General features: G+C 54.3%; 4 protein-coding genes across 4 annotated transcripts; 2 read left to right on the top strand and 2 right to left on the bottom strand.

The window, feature by feature from the left end:
• Nucleotides 1-319: 319 nt before the first annotated feature.
• On the bottom strand, nucleotides 320-2,244 carry MONBRDRAFT_30799 (uncharacterized protein; the record flags this gene model as incomplete). The annotated part of the gene is made up of 2 exons (XM_001742098.1): nucleotides 479-2,244; nucleotides 320-359 (listed from the first exon to the last, which is right to left on the bottom strand). The coding sequence occupies exons 1-2, from the start codon at nucleotides 2,194-2,196 to the stop codon at nucleotides 320-322; spliced, it is 1,758 nt and encodes a 585-aa protein (XP_001742150.1). The 5' UTR covers nucleotides 2,197-2,244.
• A 559-nt stretch (nucleotides 2,245-2,803) lies between these two features.
• Nucleotides 2,804-6,350, top strand: MONBRDRAFT_22022 (uncharacterized protein; the record flags this gene model as incomplete). The annotated part of the gene is made up of 15 exons (XM_001742556.1): nucleotides 2,804-3,172; nucleotides 3,348-3,665; nucleotides 3,805-3,941; nucleotides 4,018-4,105; nucleotides 4,336-4,473; nucleotides 4,622-4,738; nucleotides 4,834-4,884; nucleotides 4,972-5,044; nucleotides 5,185-5,245; nucleotides 5,268-5,363; nucleotides 5,487-5,602; nucleotides 5,636-5,745; nucleotides 5,835-5,915; nucleotides 5,983-6,055; nucleotides 6,160-6,350. The coding sequence occupies 15 exons, from the start codon at nucleotides 2,804-2,806 to the stop codon at nucleotides 6,348-6,350; spliced, it is 2,019 nt and encodes a 672-aa protein (XP_001742608.1).
• A 204-nt stretch (nucleotides 6,351-6,554) lies between these two features.
• Nucleotides 6,555-10,175, bottom strand: MONBRDRAFT_30798 (uncharacterized protein; the record flags this gene model as incomplete). Its single annotated transcript, XM_001742097.1, has 10 exons — nucleotides 6,555-7,004; nucleotides 7,145-8,108; nucleotides 8,565-8,646; nucleotides 8,753-8,859; nucleotides 9,017-9,065; nucleotides 9,187-9,316; nucleotides 9,419-9,513; nucleotides 9,627-9,745; nucleotides 9,843-9,943; nucleotides 10,070-10,175. The coding sequence occupies 10 exons, from the start codon at nucleotides 10,173-10,175 to the stop codon at nucleotides 6,601-6,603; spliced, it is 2,157 nt and encodes a 718-aa protein (XP_001742149.1). The 3' UTR covers nucleotides 6,555-6,600.
• Nucleotides 10,176-10,586: 411 nt separating this feature from the next.
• Nucleotides 10,587-18,682, top strand: MONBRDRAFT_30797 (uncharacterized protein; the record flags this gene model as incomplete). Its single annotated transcript, XM_001742555.1, has 25 exons — nucleotides 10,587-11,946; nucleotides 12,097-12,408; nucleotides 12,508-12,682; nucleotides 13,107-13,171; nucleotides 13,251-13,335; nucleotides 13,468-13,526; nucleotides 13,606-13,811; nucleotides 13,963-14,055; nucleotides 14,144-14,264; nucleotides 14,412-14,568; nucleotides 14,744-14,788; nucleotides 15,082-15,206; nucleotides 15,278-15,364; nucleotides 15,589-15,750; nucleotides 15,886-15,981; nucleotides 16,082-16,197; nucleotides 16,254-16,353; nucleotides 16,459-16,596; nucleotides 16,748-16,810; nucleotides 16,914-17,043; nucleotides 17,161-17,265; nucleotides 17,536-17,753; nucleotides 17,882-18,052; nucleotides 18,198-18,518; nucleotides 18,623-18,682. The coding sequence occupies exons 1-25, from the start codon at nucleotides 10,843-10,845 to the stop codon at nucleotides 18,680-18,682; spliced, it is 4,314 nt and encodes a 1,437-aa protein (XP_001742607.1). The 5' UTR covers nucleotides 10,587-10,842.
• Between the last annotated feature and the right edge of the window lie 261 nt (nucleotides 18,683-18,943).

The following is an 18,943-nucleotide window of genomic DNA, read 5'->3' as shown; positions in this document are numbered from 1 at the left end:
AACTTCTGTGGACCACCGCGCGTCCTTGACGATTGCACCTGGTGATGCAGCAACATTTTATCATTGACAGTCGAATCACGTGCTCAACACCTACACAACACTGCAGACATTTTTCAGAAAGAGTTTTTGCAGTTTGAGCTTGATGCACCATCTGCTTTCGCTTTGTACCGTAATGTTGATGTGCAGTAAGAGGAATGGGCAAGGCGCGATTGAGGCAGACGCAACAACGGCACTCAATTACAAAAGTATTCGATCGATAGGTTGGCTAAACCCAAAAACAACATGCAAGAGCAATACGAGGGGTGGCGGTGAAACCACGTTAGGAGTTGGGAGTCGTCAGCTGCTTTGACGCTTCCAAGCTATGCACACATTGGCGCAGCCATGTCACCAACGAGAATGAGGCAAAAAAAAAAAAAAATGAGCAAGGCAAAGAGGTCGAGGAGAAGCGAGAAAAGTGATTCATATTGAGCAATCTTACCGAGGCATCAAGTCATCGACCAACTCATCAAGCCATGTTGATGTTGACTCCGTCTCCGTCGCTTCGTCTGCGAGCAGGGCGGGTACTTTGGCCCAAAGATGCCTGGAGAAGTTGTCGACAATCAAATTAACGAGTCTGGGATGGTAATAGGCAACTACAGCTGCGGCCACGCCCAGCTGTTCGGCGATGTTCGCATCACATGTCACCATGCGCTTGGCAAATGTATCGTTGCCAGCTGAGAGGCCAAAGTCACCGCGCAAAAGAGCCGCAATGATGGCCTCACCCTGCCGCAACTCGTTGTTTGTCAGATGATCGTGAGCCACTGCTTCAACCTTTCGCACACCACAAATGAAGGGGTCCTCGTCGAGCGCGGCGACTGGGACTGGCTGGGCCGTGCTGGGCGCTACGCAGGCCATCGGGTAATCCTTGGGAAATACGCTGTTCATGGGATCCAAAACTCCTTCTTGAATGGCCTGCTGAGCCGCTTCAAAACCGGACTGGATTTTACGGCAGACTTCAGCGGCAAAGTGGCGGAAAAGATGGTCCATCAGCGAAACATCTGCTGTCTGAGCAGCCGCAGCAGCGCTGGCATCACCGGCGCCTTTGGAGTGTCCTCCTGCAAGCTCCTCAAATTCGCCGACGGAGGCAGAGAGGGACTCAGACTCATAAGTGACTGACTTGAGGGCAGCTCTGAGCTCAGGATTAGTTCCAGAGGCTTGTTCGAGGGCAATGTAGATCATATCGCAGAGCTGAGCTCTGACAGACATCTCATACACCTCTGACCAGCGAGGCACACGGCCGACAAAGATGCCCAGGTGCTTTTGAATCCGTGCCTCCACGTCCTTGGCCTTGCCGTAAGCGTATGATAAAACAGCGCACATCTGAGGGTCAGCCAGGAGCTCGAACAAGTCCTTCAACATTCTGCCGGCCAGGACTTGGTTCTCGCGTTCGTTGTTAGCAGCACCGCTCAAATTCACCTTTGCTCGTGGTACCATGCTGTCGTCCAGATCTTGCACAATCGCCATCTCGGCATCTGAAAGCTCGTTTTGAAGGCTGCCCTGGGACCTGGCTCTTTCATAATGCGCGAGCATCATGGCCGTTGCCATCTTAGCCGTATGGCCATGCTCATTGTCGCACGTGGGGTCGCTGGATCCCGTGGCGAGTCGCACGTTTTCAGCTTGCTCGATGAAGTTTAGGACTGCTTGGGAAAGAATTGCCTGCAAATTGCCCTTTTTGAGCTCATTCTTGACCTTGGATGGAAACAGTTCGAGATGATAAAAAAGTCGTTCCTCGCGCTTGCGATGCTCCTCTTCGGCAGCTTTCCGGGCCTCCTCCTCAGCTTCGGCAGCTTTCCGGGCCTCCTCAGCTTCGGCAGCTTTCCGGGCCTCCTCAGCTTTGGCAGCTTTCCGGGCCTCCTCAGCTTCGGCAGCTTTCCGGGCCTCCTCAGCTTCGGCAGCTTTCCGGGCCTCCTCAGCTTTGGCAGCTTTCCGGGCCTCCTCAGCTTCGGCAGCTTTCCGGGCCTCCTCAGCTTCGGCAGCTTTCCGGGCCTCCTCAGCTTCGGCAGCTTTCCGGGCCTCCTCAGCTTCGGCAGCTCTCCAGGCCGCTTCTTCGGCCTCGGCAGCTCTCCGGGCCTCCTCAGCTTCGGCAGCTCTCCGGGCCGCTTCTTCGGCCTCGGCTTGAGTTTTCTGCTCGGCCTCAGGTTTGGAAGAATCAGCCATGGTGCGTGGGAACAAGAAGGAAACTCAACGAGAAGGAGGTATCAATCGATGACAGGTAGAAAAATAAAATGCGAGCAAGATCGTGAAGAACACTCGTCGGCTTCAACCATGATATAGACCGCAGCGTTCGGACGTTGTCACCAACAGCATCTGCTTGCAAACTTGCTCTTCGGTGCAAACAGTGGCGCGTGCTGGATGCGAGCAGCGGCGCGTGCTCAATGCGAGCAGTAGCGCGTGCTCGATGCAAGCAGTGGCGCGTGCTCAAAGCGAGCAGTGGCGCGCGCTCGACGCAAGCAGTTGGGTCCTTGTCTGAAGTGTGCACATCGGAAACTCTAGACTATAACCCACCTGATTCTAGACAGCAACTGTTGTCTTGTGACTCATGAAGAGAAGCCAATTGCCCGCGCCTGGCATGCATGCTTTCGTCTGAAAGACGACTGCCATCGCATCTCGCCCAGCCTCCCCCGCCATCGTATCACCTCCGGTGCTGTGATGATATGAGCAAAATGTCAGCATTTACGTCACAAGCAGTCAAAACAGGTGTGTGTGTGTGTGTGTGTTGGTTTTTTTTTTTTTTTTTCTCTCTCTCTTCAATAAAACGAGCGACATGGCGGGACAAGGCGAGGAGGACGATCTGGCCGAGCTAGACAAGTTCTTGCATGAGACGCAAACGCTGGTTGAGCCAGTTGCATTGCCTAGCACGGAAACAACAAATCGTGTGGCTGCTGCGCCTCACCAGGACTCACCCAGCTCGGTGGCCAGTCGATCGGTGGTGCCTTCTCTTCCCAAAGAGGAGGAGTATCGATACACCGTTCTTGCCAATCAGCTTCTGGGCGCCTGGCACCGCGCACCGGCCTTGCCTCTTGACCCAGAGGCGCAATCACTTGTTGAACCTGCCCTTGCAGCTATTCAATCCCGTAGCCAGCTTGCTCCTAGCCGATACCGGAATGTTCTCCTGTGGAATCGACAGTATCAGGTGAGCGCCCCGCCCTTGAAAGGTTCTCAACAACACCAGACCCACGCGCTGTTCACACACTGTGTTTCTTGAACTCTTACCGTGCCAAGCTCAAGATCTTTGTCAGATCACTCCTTCTCATGTCCATCTGTATGCCCACGCCGTATGTGGGGAATTCGTTCGGGACTTACCGTAGGTGGACCTGGTGCGCACGCTGAGCGAGCTCCGCTTTCAAATGCACACCGTTCAAGCCGAGCTCAGGGCCATCAACGAGTACGGTCTCGATGCTCTTGATGCCACGACCACGACTGCCCGAAGCCGTGGCAATAAAGGACCACGTCGTGCCCGCGATGCGGGTGCTTTGGCCAAACAAGAGATTCACTTGACTGCCCAGCTGCGTGCTCCTCGACCTGAGCTGGAACTTTTTGTGGGCCAGACGGCCACCCATCCGGCTGAAACGGCTGCTGACACCTACTTGGAATCGACAGTACTACCTGGCCAGCTGCCTTTGTCGGTACAACCCATGTTCAAAGCGGCAAGTTTACCAGGTTCCGGTCCCGCTTCAATCCAGCCTGTTTCGGCTTTCGCAACCAACATTTGCGAGGGCTAGGACATTCGCCTCTGGCATCGGTCTAACATACAAATGCTCTTAGACGCTTGATACGGTGCATGCTCGCTATACACCAAAAACTGCTGCACGCTGGACTGTGGAAGAGTCTCGGAAGCTTCACACGGCTGTCCTTCAGCAGCTGCGTCAGCGACTTTGCGCCCAGGTCCAGCACGAAGCGACGTACGTCAATCTAGTGGAGCATCTCTTCACCTAGACAAAAAAATGCCGAAAGTTTCACCGTGTTCATGGACCCTAGATTTACATCTTTAGAAAGCACCCCCGTAGCCAAGCTCTCGGCATCCCAGCTCAAGCTCAAGGTCGAGCTTGATCGCCGCCTGCACGAGGTACAAGTCGCACGCGTCGCACGCCATCTGACACGTCGTCGCGAGCCACTCTAATGTGCCTGAGTTCAATAGATTGCCCAAATGTCAGACCAGGCCGTCATTCGCCGTGCCACACACGTCCAATCACCTGATTGGGATCAAGTAGGTGCTGTCTGTTCCTTCAGATACACAATTCTCCGTCTGCATGCCATGCTTCTCGCCCTCTAACACTATCGATGACGCATCTATAGGTGGCCACTGCCGTTCCCTCGCGATCGGCACTAGCATGTGCATTGCAATGGAATGTCATCAACCCTGTGCGGCATCGCTCTTGGAGTAAGGAGGATGATAAACGCCTTCGCGAGCTTGTGCTTTCGCGACCCCACCAGGTGCAAAGCATTTTGAATCTTGAACTTGAGCCCGCTCCGCGTCAAACCTTTTCTGCCGCGTGTGTATCAGCGCTCTGTGAGCTACGATTAACATCAACCCACACCCGCTCGCCTCGCCTGTCTGCGTGGCGCAACATGGCGTGTGTAGACGTGGGCATGGTACACTGAGCAGCTACAACAGGATCGACATCCGGTTGATGTCTTCATGCACTGGCAGCAAGCCATCAACCCATCGTTGGTGAAACGAAACTGGAGCTCAGCTGACGTAAGGCCAACGCCGAGTCAGTTTGAGTACAGGTGCTTGACGTTACTCTGAGGCCTTCATTTGTTTGATGCTTTCTCCCTCCTGGCGATATTTAGGACGATCGACTGCGCACCGTCATGCGTCGCATTGGCAATAGCGATTGGACGGTAAAATTGACATGGTCAAGACTCCAGTCTTGCACATCAAGACTCACTTTGGCCGCACCTCGCCTGCTCAATCGTTAACTCTGTTAGGCCGTGGCCCAAGCCATGGGAGATCGGACGCCGCAGCAGTGCAACTTGCGCTGGACAAAAGTGCTTGATCCCCGTACGCTCTCTCCTCGATCGTTGAGTCACTGGCTCGCATATCTACTTGGGGCAACCGCTGCCGCTACTAATAGCCACTGCAATTCTTTGTGCGGCTCCTCAAATTTTGATCTTCATTCACACTCGCTGGGCGCCTCCTAGGGCTGGCGAGTGGACCTTGGTCGGACCAAGAGCTAACGCAACTAAGGACTGGCGTGCAAATGTATGGGACACGATGGTCGCAGGTTCAGCGGCTCGTGCCGACCCGTTCAGACCAACAATGCCGTGAGCGCTACGAAAACCTTGAACGCACCGATATCTGCCGAGGTGCTTGGACACCGGTACGATCTTTGTTCCCAGTTGAAGCGAGATGTAACGTGTCAGCGTGCTTGGCATGCTACACCCACTCTGTGCGCTCGTGTGTAGCTAGTGAGCATTCTCAGCCCCACTTGTATTCTTTTTAGGAAGAAGATGCATGTTTGCGAGAAGGCGTGGCACGTTTCGCCCACAGCTGGACGCAGGTCGTGGAGCATATGTCGCAGCATGGCTTCCCCCGAACAGACAACCAATGCGCGCGACGGTTCGTTGATCTCACCAGTGGGGGGTTTTCCAGTTATTCTTCCTGTACTCTTCCTGACTAAGCCACGTACGATACACAGGTTTGAAAAGCTTGATCCCCAGGCAGCCCTGGACCATCTGCAAGCTACACATGGAAAGGAGCAGGTGGGCTCACACTTCGTGCTGAGGACAGGAGTACAAGCGTGTCGCAAAGCGTAAACATGAGCATCACTTGCGTCTGTTCAATGCCTTAGGTGCAGGTCTCGCGGGGTGGTGTGAAGCGCCGATATTTAACCCATGCTTCGGCACTGGACGAAACTGCGGTGTCCCCTGAGGTCAGTTTACTCGAGTCTTTGCAAACAGTACGCCATCTTACGACAGGGCCTCTTTGTGGGAATGTAGGCGCAAGCATCCAAGAAAATGCATCGATTGCAGCGTGTGGTCGAAGGTCCCCGTCGTCCGCGTGGCCGCCCGCGTAAGCAGAGGCCAGCTCCCACGACAGTGCTGGCTCCCACAACCGTTTCGGAAATTGAATGACATGAACCTTGGTTGAGCAACGATAACGCTCTTGATTTGCAGACTCGGGTTGCAACCAAATCATGGTCAGCTTTAGATGCGAAGGAACCACGAACATTCCCAGCATTCATATGAAAACTCAGAAACTGATTCTGATTCTTCAAGAATACAATGAACCAATGAACCTCATTTGGCACGCACACAACAACGAACCGACCCAGAGTGATATATGTGCCAGTAACCACGCGTCGTAGATAACGAACGAATCAAGTTCACTCGCGTGCTAGAGCCACAGTCAGTCACCACAGCAAGTCAACATCCAAGCATCCAGGCCGGTGGATGATGCTAAAAAAATGAAAGACAGAGAAGAAAAGGTCTTAAATGGGATGAAAAAAGTGATGGGGTCAATTTGTTCCTACACACACCTCTACAATTACGATTATCAATCTAACACATGTAAAGATCCATATAAATTTTGAGAAGGACCCTTCGCCAAATCTCTTTTCACACATGCGATCCTCGCAAAAGGGAGTCCGAATCGGTACTATCTTCAAAAGCTTCGGCCTCTTCTAGGGCGGCAGCTCGGGCATCACTGTCACGGCGAATATCATCAGCTGTTGGCACATGGTCAAGCACGGTCGGCAAAGCGCTTGCTCCCTCATCAGGGAGCAGACTCGGCCGGGCGGAGGGCAGGCTTGTAGAGGCTGTGGTGGCCGAGGCTGCGATGGCGGCGTAGGGTGGCGGGCTATCGAATCGATCTCCCGTGTCAGGCTCAGTATGAACCATTTCAAGCTGAGTCTCATGTGTAGCCCGGCGCACCCGAGCCACTGCCTGGCGCCGCTTATACCAGTCCAAAGCAAATAGGATGGCGGCACCAACCAGGGCCATGCTACCAGCCACGATCAAAGCTAAATGTAATCAGAGAGGAGAGGCATTCACAACGAGACACACGTAAAAGAGAAGAAGAAAAAAAATGAGCAATCCAGGCAGCGAGCACGTCTCCGGGGATCGTGGAGCGGGCTAGGAACAGTAGAGGCAAGGCACCAACCTGTTTGCCAGGCTGGAGGCGACTCTGTTTCAAGAAGTACGCCCTGATAGTCCACATCCCCATTGGCCTCGATGCACATGTCAGCCCAACCGCCATAGCAACCCTCGGTACAATTGGCAGCGCACTGACGACAATGTCCAGTGCCATCTGGGTAGGTATGCTCTGGGCAGGATACGCATTCAACCTGGCGACGACTCAAAAGCGTGCGTGTAGCTGTCACCAGCTCACCCGCAGCGAGAGCCTCAGGGGGTGCGCGGCCATGCACTATGAGCTGCCAAGAGTGGATGGTGATGTGGGCGCTATCCGGCGCGTCAAAACTCAGCACCCAGTCACCCTCGGGGCTTTCGCCCCAGAGACCCGACGTGCCAAGGGTCCATTCCATGTTTGAAACGGCAGCGCGATCTCGAGAGCGCTTTGTTAAAAGCACGATTTGAGTCCCCATCGGGGAGGTGAGGGTCACACTCAGCTGGCCGCGCAGCTGAGACGAGAACTCAAGATGTACTTGCACAAATGTCATGGTTCCATGGCAAGGTGAGTTGTCCGGGGTGCATAAAGGTAGCGTCACTCGATAGGCTTGTGTACCAGCGAGGGCAAACGAGGTCGTGCGCTTGCTGTAGTAAATTGGGGCGTTCAAGGCCGACGGCAAGCTCAGGTTCTCTGCCCAGGCCAGCAAGGTGTCAGCCCGGAGGAGTCCAAAGCCAAAGTAATGGCTGAATCGAAGACCACTGCCCGTGGTCTGAAAATCACCGTTCACCAGATCTGAGGGATCTGCCGAATAGGCGACGGCATCCTGAACATCAATCCATGAGAGGCACGGCTTGGCCTGCAGAAGCAGGGCAATGATGCCCGAGGCTTGCGGAGCGGCAGCCGAAGTGCCAGAGAAGCCCTCCGTGCAGCGATTATGCAGGTCAGCTGAGACGATGGCATTGTAATACCCGGTCGAGTACGAGCTGAAGGTACTAGCCTACGCTCCAACATCAGAATTACAAGGAGAAATGAAGCCGGCCAAGGCAATTTGTGAATACTCCACGGACATGGGGGTTGCAGGGCAAGGCGGGCTGAGAGAGCGATTGAAGAAGATACAAAAAGGATCAAAACAAAGAAAAAGAAACAGATGTAGAAGAGAAAAAAAGAACCACGCAAACAAGCAGGTGGAGGGTGTGATGCTGTTGCCAGCCCCTTGTCAGGAGCGAGTCACGCATGATGCTCCGGTGGCGTGAAACAAACCATGACAGCAGCGCAATGCTCGCTGAACGACGGGGCGCGTCCATCACTGACAAGCCCTCCAATTGCGATGCTTTCTGGGCGGTTTGCGTAGCCGTCTGCATTGCAGTCATCCTGTGCTTAATCATCATGAGAATGCCGAAAAACAGCAAGGCGTTCTGCTGCCCGTCTTGTCTAACCACGGGCCAAAACGTACGCTAATGCCGCCGTTGCCACCGGCCCAAACATAAATAGAGCCCAATCCTCCTCGTCCATACTTGACGCCACTTGCAAAAGCCCTGCAAAAAGCATGCCGCGAGTGAGGGCCAAATTTATCAGTCTCAAAAAGCTCGACAAAGAGTGAAGGAGCTCCGTAGGCGTCAGATATACATGACGTCAACGTACGTCACAGCCAGCGGCCCCGGCCCCTCCATAGTACGACCGTCATCGCTAGGACCCCATGAGGCAGAATAAATGTCGACATATTGCGGATTGAAGCTGAGGGAGGCCCCCTATTCGAAAGCACAAACAAACAATGCAGGAAGGCAGGAAGCGAAGAATTTTTGTCAATGCTATGCATCGAAAGAAGCAGAACATGCTCTGCCTGGCATAGGCTCAAAGGCGAAAGGCACGGATCAGTGTGTGGTACTTTGAGCGCTTCGCACATACCTCAACCGAGTCCAGCACGGGCCCGTCAAGCATACGGATGCCACCCAGGCTGAGGTTGAAGCAGCGGCAGCATGTATGAACAGCGCCATACCATGATGAAGATCAAGCTAGTGAGCAAGCGGTAAAGTTTGGCAGGAAGACAGCCACACCATTGGGCATAAACATCGTACTTGACGTCATAGGCGATGCCCGACCCGCAGCGACCATTGTTGTGCTCTCCCGCCACCACGCCAGCACAGCGAGTGCCATGTTTGTTAAGATCGTTGTCGCCATAGCGTGGGATTGGGTCGGCATCATCATCTGATGGGGACAGACGGTAGAAATGAAGGTAGAAATGAGGCAGCGCAGAGGTGGGACCAAATTCACAGGGTTTGAATTGTGTGCTGCAGGTCCGTGACGAACCATTGTAGTCATAGCTCGCGGCGGGATCATAGTTGTCGTTGAGCTCGTCATTGGTATGCTCGACGCCATCATCGACAATGGTTACGACCACGTCTCTACAGGTGGGCGTCCATGAGAGGAATGCGACTTTGGGAGCGAGGGTCACTTGTTACTCTATGCACCGGCCTTTGTAGACCGCTTGATCAAAGTCATGGCTCTTGGGACGTACCGGCCGGTGATGTCTGCTTCCCAAGACGAATGAACCTGTAAGCTTGGAAAGGTGTTGCTTGTGATGTACCATTGATCATCATACAAGGGATCCTGACGTCGCTCACGCACAAGATGGTGCTGGACATGAAGATACGAGGCCAATCATGAGATGAGCGCGTCCTGAGGGTCAATTCCATGAGGCATAGCTCGACGAGAGGGAGCACGAGCGGCTTACTTGTTCGTGAACGCGCCGGGCCAAGGGGTGTCGGCGGAGGCGCTGGGTGACATGAGCGTGCGGCTCAGCAACGCTCCCGTTGTGATGCACCTTATACCAGCCTGGCAAGGAGCCAATTGCCCCACGAAGCACGAGGCCCGTTGCATCGGCCAGTTGGGCCGCGGCTTCACGGCCCTCGGGTACATGGATCGCCCAGAAAGGGGCCTGTGAAGACGGCGCATCCGCACGGTCCTTCGCATTCTCGGGGCGGTGAGGGATCGCCATGGGTGTGATTGCGAATAGAATGCAAGTCCCCAGCAAGAGACGGGGGAACGGCGACGCGCGCCGTGCCATGTCGACGATCGTCGCGAGCACAAGGGGGGCAGACGCGACCCCCTTGCAATCAAGCGCAAATCCTCAAGGCGCCCAGGCCCTTAAGTCAAAAAAAAAGGAAGAAAGTTATAGAAAGATCAGGCAGACGGCCTCCCTCCAGCCTCAGAGCAAACCAGAGCGCGCGCGCGCACGCCTCTCTACCCCGCGCAGCCACAAGCAACAGTGAGGGTGAGGCAAGCCAAAGCTGACGACGATGATAACGATGACGTGCGCGCGCTCTCACACCTGAGAAATGAATTGAGATAGAGAGAGGAAAATCTGACATAAATCAGCGGACGAACACAGTGAACAGTGTGTGGCCTGACGCTCCTTGTGTGTGTGTGAGTGATATTATTGTTCTTGCCGTTTTCCTCGTTCTCGGAGGCGGGGCGGGGCGACTTTGGCGGCAGCCCGGTACCAGCACCGCCTGGTTCTGGTTCTGGTGCTTGTGAAAGGACAGTGGTTTACGGTTCCGACTTGGAGTTGCGTCAAATCTTGGAAGCTGGTGGAAGTCGGTGGGTGGCCGCTGGCACCAGGGCTACTGGGGAAGGTGGTGATCGCGCCTGCCGGAACGGAAAGGCGGTCAGTGCGGATTGAGTCTATTTATTGAGGCTGACTTGCGCATGCTCCAGCGCTCCTCATCGACAACATGACCAAGGCGCGCCACGAAAGCACGCAACTTCTGCAATTGGAGGTTGTGCAAGGGACAGATCCTTCCAACAACAATGTCATCCGTGCACATGCCGCAATCAGCACCCCAAAGATCGCCTGCTTCGCCTATGCTACTTCCGAGTTTCTGTACCTCTGCGTGAAGCCCGCGGCGCAAACAGCGGCCACGCGGCAGATCCCATGGTTCAATGAAGAGGGTATGACCATTCTTCACCTTGCTCTCAACTCCTCTGGGGAATACGTCGTGGCCATTACAAAAAATTCCAGCTTGGTTATTGTCCCTGTGGCACCGCTCTTGGCACCACTCGTCCATGCCGGACCTGCGGTGGGCCTGCCTCGTCAACCCTTTCGCTGGCCCCATGGCCTCTCTCTTCCCCCCTTCTCTTTTCCCGGCGACGACGTCAAGTGTCTTGCGCCCGATAAAACCCTGAACGGCTCGAGCTGCTTGGCAGTATGGGAGCCTGTGCCTGGTTTTCATGCTTATGCCATCGTGGGCGGTGCCTCCAACTTGCACTTTGTTCATCTCGAATCGCGTCAAGTCTTTTCAGTTCGCACCTTTAGTCCTAAACAAGAGATTGAGGACATGCGCGTCATCTACTCGGCTCACGATGATGGCCGCGCACACCTCGTCTGGCGTCAGGGCCAGACATTTGGTCACATGCTTCTCCAGTATCGCTCCTTCAACTCCGAAGGTGAAATGCAGCTTCACACAATCATTGATGATTACGGTGGTGTTCCCTACATGAAGCCCACCAAGACCACCTGCAAAGCCTCCCATGGGCCCAGCCTCCAGTACTTCCAGTCGGAGGAGGCCATCAGCGAGGATAGCGACGCGCCGTTTCAGGAGAGCGGCACCGGTGCTGGGACCCAGCCCGCCCGCATCGTGGCCATAGACATGCACCAGAATCGCGCCTCCATTTATGGGGATCTCAACATGTTTCAAGAGGCTTTTCGCTTGCAGCTCCCCACTGGTGTCAAGGCCATCAGCTTTAGCAAGCTCATTGCGGCCGCTGTTGTGGCCAATGACCATGGCGAGTATCGGATCCAGCTTCTCTTGAATGCCTGGCTGACAAAGACCAGCACGGTAAGAATGGGCGCTCGCAAAGTTGTGCCGATCCCTCACGCCGACATCGAGAACAGCCTGTCGCCAACACACTTTTTGTCCCTCTTGAGGCCATGGGTCCTCATGAATCCTTACTTTGTGCTTCCGTGCCTTGCGCTCCGTGCCCGTTAGGCACAGGATTCACCCAACCTCGGTAGCTCGCATCAGGCATCACAAGATGCTGAAACCATCTTCTCGGAGGAGGTCCTCCCCGCTGGATGGACCGATCCACTCATGGTGGTGCCAGATCGCAGCCAGCCACCGGATCGAGCCTTCTTCATCATGTTTCCTGAAGGATTGCAACACGTGCAGATTATTCAAGATTTCGATGAGCTGTGTCTTGAACGCCTTCGCGCCGGCGAGGATGCCAGCCGCCTTCTTTTTGCACTTTCCCGCACATCCAACGAAATTTATGCGCGAGCTGCCCAACAATGCATCGCCTCGGTTCGTGAGCCATGTGGGCATGCGCGATTGCTCGAAGCGCTGCCGTGCCGCATTCACGCCCTTGGAAATTGCCAACTTGATTTGCGCCATCATCTGCAGGGGCAGTACGCGCAAGGCCTGGAATACTTTCTCAAGCAAGGCGCCAATAACCCCATGGGCATCATTCACCTCTTTGTTGAGCATGGTAGTGCCTTTGACTTGCTTTCGCAGCCAAAACATGAACTGCCACAGACGCGCATGCACTCACACACGCTCACTTGCTGCTTCAATGGTGGTACATTCCAAACAGACCAAATGTGGATTGTATTGCGCTTTATTCGACACGCTCTTCGTGAACCGGGGGCACACACTCACGAAACGCGCAAGCGGCTTTCTGAGCTCATGATGCTCGTGTACTTTTACCACCTCTTGCGCCTGGGCAATGACTTACCACATGCAGCTAATGGGTAAGTTCCTTCAATGCTGTTTACGCCACTCTGATGCGGCTGATGCGGTCCAGCGTACGCTTGGCAAGAGTCCTTCATTCCCACGCGCTCATGAGTCATGTGCCATGTGCCTCAACTGGCCCTCTTGATTGGGCGCGGTGGTTGCGCTTCGCCTTCGTCGTTTTGGAAACAACGAATAAACGCGATCCTGACACCCCTCACCACTCAATAGCGTGCGTGCCGGCTTGAGTGCGCCTCGTACATCCCGCTCAGGCTCTGAGCGAGGGCGTACTGGATCTCATGCGCACGACGCCTTTGGTCGCGTACCCGCCGACAAGGTAAGAAGCAAAAACCATCCTGCTTCTGTGAGTGGTCCTATGCTTTATGTCTCGTATGCCTCTCCTGCAATCTCTGTAGCCCATGTCAGAGGCTGAGATCTTAGAACACGCCCAGGACTTTGCACGAGACAACTGGGACTACAATCCCTCAACCTCATTTGCGCGTAAGTGCATCCACTATGTCACCGCGAAAAGCATATGCATGGTTGGGAATGGCGGGTGCCCAGGGTGCCTTGTCAGCTGTGTTCTCTCACGCAGAGGCTACCTTTTGTCAATGCTCTCTGCCTGGTGCACAGTGGCAATTCAGAGTGGACTGCATGGCTATGGGCTACGCATCGCCCACGCGCGCTCCATGGTAAGCCCTGCTGCAATTGATGGTATGGCTTCAGTGCCCGTGCTCGACCGTTCTCATCTCGGCATGGCTCGCGCTGCAGCTGGACGAGGCGTTGCGTCATGTGATCAAGGCCAATCAAGTGCCGCCCGAGCAGCAAGCCGTTGATTTTTTGATCGAGCAAGAGCTTACACGCTCGATCACCGAGATGCTTGATGGCCATTTGCTCAGAAGCCTGCATCCCGATGACATTGTCCGGCTTTTGACCTCAGAACCCAAAATGTTTCGCGAATGCACGGTCTTTGTGCGGTATGTAAGGGAAAGAAAGGAGTAAAGAAGAGGGGAGTTGGAGACAGCGGATGAGCTCCAGTACAGTAACTGCCAGTGCATTTTCTCTCATGCGGCTCTGGGGTGCTTGGTTTTGCCTGCTTTCCGTCCCATTCCGGTCCGGCGACATAAGACCCGTTTTGCACGAGCTGTCATTGGCATCATTGGAAAGCCTTTTAGCCTATCTCAATCCGGCACGCTTTCACATCAACGCTATCTTACAACGGTTCGTAGGTCATCCAAAAACTACTTTGGAGCTGCTGGCTCTAGTGAGTTTCTGATCCGCTAACCCAAATGTGTATCTGTTGACGCAGCGCGCAAGAAGAGGAGCTTGAGGGCGGTAGTGCTGAAGCAGATGAGCCTCGATTTGCCAGATGCCTGATGCAATTGTTTGCCACTGCTCTTCTTCTGTTACATAAACATCGCTTAGCCGGGGTTGGTTTTCGATGCGTTCAAAGGCGGCCTGCAACTTATTCACGAGCCAGATGGAAAAAAAAAAAAAAGCTTTCGCCCTGCGCAGGGCTGTGGTGATCATCTCATGCACATCACCAACTGCTATGCACATCACCAACTGCTCGGCAGGCTGCTTCTGAGCGCGAATACCTCGAGCTGTGTCCTTGGCACCGCGAACCACACAATGCCGTGCGGAACGCATTTGTGGAACGAACAAGCCATCATGGCTCTGACTTGACTGCCAGCCCTCTCTTGGGGTCTCTTGATGATGACGCGCTCTCCGACGGTGAGTCATGCTTTGGGTTTAAGGTTGAAGCGAGCATTCGAGCCTGCCTCTCCAGAAAGCGTGTGGCCCAAGGGTGCTTGCGTCGATGAGACGCTTCGAATCGCCAGGTTCATCTGCTCGCCACCCGAGTCTGCACATTGATTGGTCTTGGTGCTTTTGTTGTGGTCTTGAGTAGATGAGGAGCAACGTTATCAGCGCTTTGGTGATTTGGGCTTGGGAGGTACACGCCGCGTTCGGCAAGCCAATGGACATGCCTTGGCGGTTGGACACGCACATGTTGCTCGACTTGCTGCCGGTATGGATCAGCTTTTGGTTGTTGAGGCTTGCCTGTTTTTTTTTTTTTTTTTTTTTTTTTTTTTTTTTTTGGTTTTTTTTTTGGGTGTTGCCCATTTTCTTTTTGCCTCGTGCTGTTTCGCGTCATTCGACCACGGCCGAGTCCCGCTCGAACGATTCGATGTTTTGTTACTGCTGCATGGACTTGCTGATTGAATGCAACCTCTTGTCTTGTCACAGGCGAGTTGTACGTGTGGGGAACTGGTGAGGATGGCCGGCTTGGGCTCGGCGAATTTTTCGTGGATCAGCACTTGGCGCAACCCATGCATGTTATCCGACCTTTGCGGTCGCATGACACCTGGAAGGTAGGCCTTGAGCTGGAGTACCCTCGAATTATCACGGGCTGGGCACTAATCGCGATCAAAACCGGACCTAGGTCTTGAGCGTGAGCTGTGGGCAGGATTTCAGCACAGCCATCACCTCGGGCGGCATATACACTTGGGGTAACAACCAACACGGCCAGGTTGGTCTGCACGGTGCCCTCAGGTCGTTCGGAGTGCGGGGCACAGGATTGTGTGCAGTTTGTTGTAGATGATGAATCCAAGTCCGACTCACTACATGTTGGTCACGTTTGCTCAGCTGGGCTTAGGTCACTCGCAAAACAGGGCCAGCCCGCAGTTGGTGGAAGAGTTGACAGGTGTTACGGGCATCACCTTGACAACTGGCCATCATCATGCAATTTTGCAGAGCGTGGAAGGTTTATGGGGCTGGGGCAATAATGACCACGGACAGCTGGCCTTGCCTCACTATGCCAATGTGGCGAGCCCCAAGCGCCTCATGGCCATCGAACGTCTGAGCCCTGAAGTCTTGGTAGCCGGTGCCTATCACACCGCCTTTATCACGCAGCAGGTGGGTGAATTTTGAGACTTTGTGTTGCGCTGACACTCGCCCGCGCGCCCAGGTCCAAGGTTGGGTTTTTGGTCACACTCACGCTTTGATGCACCACGACCCGCCTGTCTCTACTCGGACTGGGGTTGATTGTAGGGCAAAGCGTTTGCGTGTGGCCGCGGCTGTGAGGGACAGTTGTTTAATACCGTTGCCGTTGAGAGGCAGCATGAACCACAGCCCATCTTCATCCCAGTGAGTATCCTCCCCAAGGTGCCTTCAGGCACATCATTTACCTTGGAGAAGTGGGTCGAACCCACCATTCTTTTAACTTTGGGCTGGGCCATGGACGCAGGAGGATGGGACGCCAATTCGTCTTTTGGCAGCCGGAGCATTTTGTACCATTCTCGTCTCTCATGGTCATCGCTCATGGCTCTCGGGCGAATTGCGGGCTATTGATGTCACAACCAAGTTCGTTACAGACGGGCATGCCTGGTTTCTCTTTGTTGTATGGCATCTGATCACAGACATGCACCTAGGCGGTCCAAGCTCGCAGAAAAGGCAGCACCTTTGCCGGGTCCGCGATGTTTGGATAGCGGAACGGTGGACATTGCTGCAATTGATGCGGTATGCGTCCCGCCTTCATCGTCTCTTGTACACATTAGCCGCTCCGTGCCCCGGATTTCAGCCTTGTTAATGTTCATGCACTGCTCACTGTGCTTCCATGTTCAGATTGAAGCCCACACCCAGCATGCCATTGCTTTGTTGGAGGAGGGCTCTTTGGCCGCGCTGGGTTCCAACTCGAGTGCAGCCATGGGGTTAGCCAGCAACGGTGTCTTTGCGACATGGCAGCCCATTCCCAATTTGAAGGTAGAGCTGCTTCATGGCCCAAATAATGAGGCAGTGGGAAGGACTGAGGGGAGGAGCAAAGGTATTGGCGAGCCAAGTCTTGCCACCCCAATGTGGCTGACTCGCATGGCATCGGCGCGTTTTGCTCGCTCTCGCATCATTTTTATCTCAGACTTGCTTTCAAGACATTGGGGTGGGCGAGACGTTCAGTGTAGCCATTGACAACGATGGGCGGGTATGTGGTCAGCACACTGATGATAGAACAACGGATGGTGGGGTACTGGGCAGCGCTTCATTGTTCTGTACTGCACTTGTCGGTGCGATGGCTCCCGTGTCAGGTCTGGTCTTGGGGTACAGGTCGATTTGGCGAGCTGGGAACCAACGAGCTTCAAGCACAGCGGCAATATCCGAGCGTCATTCCGGACATTGACGCTCAGAATCAATTTTCGCTGCAGTCTGATCTTTCCGGTTGGATTGGTTCCAAATTGTGTTGCCAGTGGGTCGTGGGTCATGTGGTGCCTTTGGCCTGTTTGACACGCTGATGGATGCTCCTTTTATATTTTGTGACCTCGACCGGCACAATAGATGCATCCAACGTTGCCTTGGGCCGGACTTGCATGCCAGCAGGGCTGCGGCGAAAGCGGGCTATTTCAGCAAAACAGACGGTCAAGCGAACGACGCCCCAAAGAGGTACGCGTTGACGATCTCGCACCCCCTTACTTCTCAATGTCGGTTGCCTGCATGCTCTTCCGATCCGACCTGACAGTCAAATATACTCTCTTCTCACTTGAACGAACTCTAGCATCCCGTTTGATGACTTTTCAGCTGCTGCCACGCCGTTTGCGGGCTGGAACCTCTTGCAGAGTTTAAGCATGGTCTCGCCGTTCTTGGATCTTAACCTCCTGGCGGCGGAGGCAGCTGTCCATGACTCGATGGTTGCCGCCCATCTTCACCTGTTAGCGCAGCACCCGGCGTTGGCCGTACTTGCACGCTTGGATGCAGCAAAAGCCTTTGCTACCGACTTTCCTGATTCAAGCATCAGCGCTGTGGCAGATCGTTACTACACTGAAGTGCTTTTGCCTTACGTGGAGTTGATCCGCACGCCGCCGCCTGGCTTGCAGCAAGACCTCGACAACGTTGCAGCTTTCAAAGAGCCCGTTTTCTTTGATGCCATCTTGGTGCGTGCAGGGACAGGCTGGGGCCCAGCCATTGCCCGAAACCGGCTGTGAGCGCATCTCTCCTGCCGTTCTGCTTACGACCCGGGTATTCCTTGGTGGTACCGCGCTCCTTGTCCGCCTTTCGGTAGGATGCTTTGGAGGAGCTGCCTGTGAGCGACGTCGTTATCAATCAACTCGTGGAGGCGCTGGCTGCCATGGAGCCTCAGATCACCACGACGCAATTGGTGCAGCACCCGACACTCGTGGCCCGAACCAGCATTGACCTTAAAATGCAGCTTTCGACTTTGCTCCTCAGTCAAGTCAGTTCTGGTTCTTCAACGTTTTTTGTCCAGTTGGCGCTTGGGGTATCTTTTGGGATTGCAAACGGGTCTCATTTCCCGATGAGCAAGGCACTCAGCTTTTTAGCTTCCTCATCTCGTGCTGCGAATCGGAACGGGCATATAGACAAACGCGTTTGTTCAGACACAGCAGGAGCAGGACAGCCGGGCCCAGGTTGTGCGAAATATCCTGGACAACGTGCACAAGGCTATCGTGGCGCGACCGGGACTGTCATTGAGTCATGGCGCTGCCTATGCCTTACAAGACGCAGGCCGGGGCGAGGTCACGGCTGGTCGAGCTGATGTGGTTATTTTCTCTTGCGGCCATCATTTTCCCAAGCAAGGGTTCGATGCTCAAGTGCTGCAACGCTTTGCCCGAGAGGTTCAGCAATCGTCTTCCGGAGCTGGCGCTCTCTGGGCCAACGTATTGCGAAAAGAGTATCAAAAGGTGCGTGCAAGACCCGCCAGATGATGCCGAATTTTGTGACCCAACGGAATGCTGGGTCGAGAAATCTAATTTGACATGATGCTTAATCCTCACCATTTTCGCAGTCGGCGGGCCTCATTCAGTTGGCATGTCCCAACTGCGTCCTTTCCACTTTGAGTTCGTGATGCACATTCTTTTGAGCAGATGGCCATGCGTGCCAGTGCATGGGCTCTATTTGTTTTTTAGGCAACTTGAAATAGGGACAGGTGACCAGAAACTGATTGAATTGAGAAGGAGAAGTTGATGCTCCGTGATCAGGACCTTTTGAATTGTCAGAAAAATCAGCTCCCCAAGCTTGGACGCCTTGATAAAAACCAAGACACGTTGTTGTATCGTGAAGCAAATCCGGCTTCGTTGAAGAAGTTTCTTGTGTGTGTGTGTGTGTG

This window comes from Monosiga brevicollis, genomic scaffold, assembly GCF_000002865.3.
Source record: "Monosiga brevicollis MX1 MONBRscaffold_2 genomic scaffold, whole genome shotgun sequence".
Classification (NCBI taxonomy): domain Eukaryota; class Choanoflagellata; order Craspedida; family Salpingoecidae; genus Monosiga; species Monosiga brevicollis.
The sequence above is the reverse complement of the archived record's forward strand: the minus strand, read 5'-3'. Positions and strand labels throughout refer to the sequence as shown.